At 37.4% G+C, this 6,724-nt stretch overlaps 1 protein-coding gene across 1 annotated transcript in view; it reads right to left on the bottom strand.

The window, feature by feature from the left end:
* Positions 1–6,163, bottom strand: part of LOC149043277 (carbonic anhydrase-like) — a 13,383-nt gene extending 7,220 nt beyond the window's left edge. The window contains exons 1-2 of the mRNA XM_089212521.1: positions 6,054–6,163; positions 330–391 (exon numbers count right to left, since the gene is read on the bottom strand). Coding sequence (XP_089068647.1) covers positions 330–384 — 55 coding nt within the window. The 5' untranslated portion in view covers positions 385–391; positions 6,054–6,163. The remainder of the gene's footprint in view (positions 1–329; positions 392–6,053) is intronic.
* Between the last annotated feature and the right edge of the window lie 561 nt (positions 6,164–6,724).

The raw sequence follows: 6,724 nt of genomic DNA, 5'->3' as shown, positions 1-6,724 counted from the left end.
CACCAAAGTCATACAACTGGATGAACACATCTCATTTGATGAAATGAAAATTAAAAAAACGAGAACAAGTCTTTTCTAGTTTCAAGGACAGCTAAAGGGATTGATCAGTGAGCTATTCCTGTCTTTTCACATCTTGCTTTTACGAAGGGTATTTTTCCCCCATTCACGGTTTTCAAGAGTGTTTTAAAAGAATAGCGACTTCCAACGATCAATTACATTAATAAAAATAATGAATAAATTTTCTGTCTGTCAAGAATGGTTCCCTCAAATGAAGTCTTGAACTTTGGCAAGAGATAACACGTTTTTTTTCATAAAACAAGTCATTTTACCCTCAGAAGCCACAGATACAGTCACCAGCGCAAACAGTACAGTAGCTGACAACATCCTTATTCTGTGGAATGAAGAGTAATTAGAAAATAAATTTAGAAATACAATCAAATCGTAATGTTAATATTAAAATTTGGTTACAATTTGAGAAATTCTTCGCTTTGCTTTTGCGTTACAACAATTACATGAAAGTAAGTGACGCCGGTGTAAGTGTGGAGGTGTAACAATTCATAATTGTTTACCACTTTTAAGGTGGAGATTCCTATTCCTTTCCTCACTTGCTCTTTTTAGTTCATGACTGTTAATCTCACTGGGACAAGAAAAGATCAACGTTGCTTTTCATGACAAACTGATTCTTACTGATTTCCTTGAGGGCAACTATCTATAATTAACAAGTGACCGCCTGTTTGTGTTTCTATTTGTTTGTTTAGGGGAGAAATAATAACTAAACGCTCGACTGAGGAGCGTTCACTCGGGCTTCGTATCAAGCGTTCTACTTGAGCATTCACCACGCGTAAAATTTAAACGAAACTACATCTGGGACCTGGATGGGAAATTTTCGATGTCGATCACTCCAGTGCCACGGTTATTTGTGCCAACAGTCAGTTTAATTACTCGCGTGAAAAACAATATTTTATTAGCCTGTGTACAGCCGCTCCCTCTCCGCAAAAAGATCGGGATGTCTCTCTCCTCGACTTTTTTGAGTGGAGAGCGGCTTTACACAGGCTATATTTTATTCACTCGCTGGGGTCGTTCGTAAAATGTAATGTAAATACTACGCTTCCCAGTTGAGTGCGACACCACGTAAGTTACCATTCAAAGTTTAGACGTCAAAACTTGGACGTTTCCGATGGCAACGGGAATGTATCTAATGGAATAGATCACATTCTACAAGTACATTGCATATTGCACCTTTAATTTTTCTCTGTTGTCCTTGAGGCCTGACCACAATCTTCTCAAATACTATTCGCTGAGCTATTAGTATTTGTTCTCGTTTTTCTAGTGAAGATAGTTCAGTCTGTGGGTATTTCATCCACATGCATATTATTCATTACAGCCTGACATGGTAATTTTCCTTTTACGACTTCTGAATAACATTTGTTGCATATGTTTTCCATCAAATGGCTGTTGAATATTGAAAAATGTTTGGCAAGGGTACTTCTTGTTTATGCATGTGACTACTGATTTCTTATAAAGTATTTGATTACAGACAGTTCATGCAAAAGAAGGGCTTCTCTTATTTTCCTCTTAAACTGGTTCACTCAATTCAGCCGATCTGGCTTTCACTAATTCCTCATTGCGTTGGGAAAGTAATTCATACTTCTTTGTAGCATTCATAGTTGAATATTTTCTTTCAATATCTTCTAGAAACCTTTTTTAGGAATAAAATAAAACATACATATGTTTTATTCTGTGTTTTCTTATGATGCGTTTCCTTTCAATTTTAGTAATTTTACATAAACAGCAAATTAACAGTGCATTTTATTCCATTGTCTGACATTCCTGTTTATTTCGAATATTATTAATTTCCTCAACTAGATTACTCACACCACGAATGTGTTTTGTCTGTTTCATTGCGAGTGAATGAGCTGACTGTCTTCATATGTCAGAAGAGAAAACAATTGCTTTACTTTTGTATTTTGTTGATAAATAAAAGCTATACAGTGACTTGAAATCCACATTAAAAAGCCTGTTTTTACAATTTGGTTCCTTAAAATCAAGGTCTCTAGAGATATCCTGCTTTCAGTTAAATTATTCAATTCTCTGTGACTTGCTTCATTGACGTGTACATTTATCTCAGAGCCAAAAATTGTAACACTGTCAGACAGGGTAATTAATATTAAACATTGCTTACTGTGCATTGTATTGTTAAGCTGAGATCCATTTTCAATAATTGAATCTAAGGTATTTGAGTTCCAGTAACTACAAGGTGAAATGATCAAGTAACATATTTAATGAGGAACTACTGCAAAACAGTGGTCTTTGTAACACTTGTGTTGACCTGATGATCTCTTTGATACCTCTCTCACATTGTTGCTTATTGCCACGTCATATTTTGTAATTTATAAACCTTCTAGTTCATACAGATCAGTTGCTCCATATAAACTTTGAAAGTAATGCACTAAGTTGTCTGTAGATGATATACCTAATAGAACACATGTCCCTTGAACGTGACTTGTACTATAAACATCTCTGGCAAGCGATCCGCACAGTAACTGATACCCACAGCAATACATCCAACTGTTAAAATAAATGACCTATACCGTTCTGATATCAATGACTCAAAAGCTCTTTTCAGGCCCATACAGTATTGATATTCCTCAATGGTAGGCTCATCGTGGACATTACCAGTGTAACTTTCACTGTATTCTAGCTGGTAATCTTCCCCTAGTACTATAGGCATTGATGGTAAATCTGCTAGCAGTAAAAATGATTGTCTTGATAATTGTGACAAACTGCTATATAGTTTACTTCCAATATGCATTATTCGTTTCAATTCATTGGGATTGCCTATTCCTTTCATACTGTGGTATATTGATGCACATAAACTCATTACAACGCATTGTTGCCTTGCATTTTGTCCAAATACAACAACATCCCCTTGACTATATGGTGCTTTTATTGTTTTACGGGGATCCACATGGTGCATACCAGGATCAGGGTTTTCTTTATATCATTAGAGAACTTGTTCTTTGTACAATTGCCTCTGTGAATTACATCCATGTACTCACTATATGGGAAATTACACGAAAAGAACCTTAAGTATTAGAGATATTTCTTTCCATGTTTATCTCTACTTGAATTGTAGTCATATCTCATTCAAGAGTTAACATTTCTTGTTCTAAAAATTGGTTTCCTTCTCATTTTTTGTACAAACCTGACTCTTGTGTTGTGTGTACTTTTCTTTCGTGTTGTATTATTTTTAATAAGATCATTGACTTTCGATTACTTTGGTACCTTTTTACTAAGACGGCTCCGTACATAACTCTGCAGTTTTCTACTTTTCTGAGAGACATTTTAAAATCTTCACTGCTACTCTTTTTTTTGCTTGGTTCACGATCACGTTTATAGCCATGACATTCACACAAAACACGAGTACAATTATAATATACATACTTTGCAGAACGAGATCTGAATTGTTGTACTTTTATTGACACTGCAACACTATTATGTTCGTGTACATTAGTCATATTGACAACTTTTTCTAGTAGATCACAGTCATCAAGAGTATTCATGTCTTCTACTAAGTACATACAACTCCATACGTAGAGCAAACCAACATTCACGATCGCTTGTACAATAATAATAGTGATTATGTACGAAGTACCAAATCGTACCCTACAAGTATTGAACCCAGTAAAAACCAATAACAGAAACAGGATATTTAACGGAAGTGCTAAGCTTAGATATTTAACCTTACTATTCAAGTTGCTTCTGTCAGTATCCTCATCCAATTCGCTGTTGCTAGAACCACCTTCGAAATTGTGTTCACGAACATTCTTGATTTTTTCAGCAAGTGAGGTGTTCGTCTCAGCATTATAGTTTGTTGTTAAATCGGCTGTCACGGGTTTGTTAGTATTTTCGTAGTTTGAACTCACATTTGGCTCAGTTATATCGTGAGAGCTAGTATGAACTTCGCACATTTGGTTAGCTTTCAAGCTATAGAGTTCGTGGACCGGCCCATTCCGAAAACTCTCGACATCATCTAATGTGGGCCTACCACGAACGGCGTGTGCGTTTATATGTGAGATGAGGGTATAGGACAGAAATCTTTGCGATGTGGTCTTCACAAGACACAGCATTCTGTAAATGATGTTGTTTACGAAGAGCGAGCACACGATAACACAAGTTGTCGCACTCTTATCCCCAGTTTCCACGGTTTACGCAAGGAACGCCTGGGACCATGGTCCCCCTTTTGGCGACCAAGAACGAATTATATTTTAAGACTCGGGCTTTCCTACGGAAGCCCGATTCACAAGGAACCGCCCATCAGAACAAACTAACTGTCACGTACCGTGTACGGTCAATTCGAAGTTAATGCTCGACTACCGTAAAGTGATGTCCATTCGCCGAATAAAATCCTTTTTGGTAAGTGATCGATAGCTTTTACCCCCTGGTACGGTGGAAAAAGACAGGTTCGTTTATTTGAAGGGGAGATATTGATCTCGATGACTACTCTTCTTTAACCGAATCACTCAAGTAACTGTACCGTGGATGATTTTGTTTGACATGTTACATATGTAAACACATCTCGATTGTCGACTGCGGAAATGCCGCATAATTTTAGGTACCTTCATCTTCTTTCAACCTTTGATGCAATAGGAAAGTAACTCAGAGAAACAGCATGGTTTCTCCCAGAGTTCTGGCTGAAAGTTATAATTCAGGATATCAATACCACCCGCTATAGATGCCTGCGGTTATCGTGAGTCACTCGGTTGAGACTAAGAAGCTGCAAGAACTTTCAGTAGAAAGCAAGAATGTATCTGCTGTCAGTTGATGAAACGAAAGGCTTGAACAGTAATTGGTGACAGGTCAGAAATGGAATCAAAGCGAAAAGCACGAACTAAGCACAACCACAAAAATAATATAAAAACCCTGAGAGAGACAGTGAAGTTTGTTATGATGTTTGTTAACAGGATGATATATTACTTTTCATTAAACGGCCCGCGGTTTAGGATTGGTCTTCCCGAAGAAGATAAATGCTCAATTTCTGTACATGAATGTCCAGTTACCGAAAAAAATCTTTTTTGAGTGATCAATAGCCTTTACTCTTTGGGATGCAAATGCTGTTGGAATGAATTTGGTGGGATGTCAAGCTTTGCCCACCAAAAATATTTGTGCAAATAAGGCTAAGGAGGACCTGAGATCGCTTGGCAATTGACCAAATGACCTTTATGCGATTTGGTTAGCTATGTTCACAGCAAAACGCACGTATGAGAACGTTTGACGAAGTAGCTTTTACCTGAGACGTTTAGGAGAAAAAATGATTGTGCCAAAATTGTTATTGTGAGTCATGCAAGAAACTGCGAGAAACTTCGACATAATCGCTTCACACGTGGGAGTCATAAATTAACTTGCTCTGATGGGTGCTTTGACCAGAAACAATGTTCCAGAAATGAAATTAGAGCAAAAGGCACAGGCTAGCTTCAAATAAAAACTTAATGAAGAAATGAATATACATGGATAATGAATCAACCCATTATGAAAAAAAATTGATGATCGAAGTGTGCAAGTATGTTGCTGTACGTGGAGAGGAAAACAGGACGTAATTCGAAAATCGCTAGTGACGTGTTCCTCAGTCGAGAAAGACGACGTATAAGTTAGCTCGAGTTTCCATGTTGTTTATCTAAATGATAAATTTCTTTTCGTCAGAGTAATGGGACAAAGACTTCAAGCGGACAACCCAATCATTGGCAAATGAAGCGCAGTTTCCGCATAGAACTGATGAAGGCTCAGTTTTTTCTAGGGCCAAGGACAAGTATTGAGCTTTTTGGGAAGAAATGTTTCTTTTGTAATTAAAGCGGTAACCTTACATTTGAGTTTTAATCATGATAACTGATCCAAAGATGTTTGAATTTTCTAGACAAGTACATAACTTTTCGAATTCGAATTCGCTTTGACTTCTAATTTCACAAACGAAAACTATGCCCCATGAGTCAGAAGAGGGATCTAGAGTTATCATCATCATCACAAATGACATCTTAACAATTTTTCCATACCATTACCTTTGTCGAGCTTTGCCAGGAAAGGATGAAATATACAAGTGGAAACTGGATGAATCTTGGCCGCACGCCAACACTGAGAGAAGTAAACCAAATAGATTTACAAGGAACCGCCCATCAGAACAAACTAACTGTCACGGACCGTTATGCATGGTCAATTCGAAGTTAATGCTCAACTACCGTAAACTCATGTCCAGTCGCCGAAAAAAATCCTTTTTAGTAAGTGATCGGTAGCTTTTACCCTCTGGTACGGTGGAAAAAGACAGGTTCGTTTATTTGAAGGGGAGATATTGATCTCGATGACTACTCTTCTTTAACCGAATCACTCAAGTAACCGTAGCGTGGATAATTTCGTATGACATGTTGCGTATGTAAACACATTTCGATTGTCGACTGCGGAAATGCCGCATAATTTTAGGTACCTTCATCTTCTTTCAACCTTTGATAGGATTAAGGAAATTAACTCAGAGAAACAGCATGGTTTCTCTTAGAGTTCTGGCTGAAAGTTATAACTCAGGATAACAATACCGTCCACTAAAGCTGCCTGCGGTTATCGTGAGTCACTCAGTTGAGACCAAGAAGCTGCGAGAACTTCAATTAGAATGCAAGAATGTATCTGCTGTCAGTTGTTGAAACGAAAGGCTTGAACAGTGACAGGTTAGAAATGGAATCAA

The sequence above is a fragment of the Pocillopora damicornis genome, chromosome 7 (assembly GCF_964200805.1).
Source record: "Pocillopora damicornis chromosome 7, jaPocDami1.2, whole genome shotgun sequence".
Lineage (NCBI taxonomy): Eukaryota > Metazoa > Cnidaria > Anthozoa > Scleractinia > Pocilloporidae > Pocillopora > Pocillopora damicornis.
This window is presented reverse-complemented; position numbering and strand designations above follow the sequence as displayed.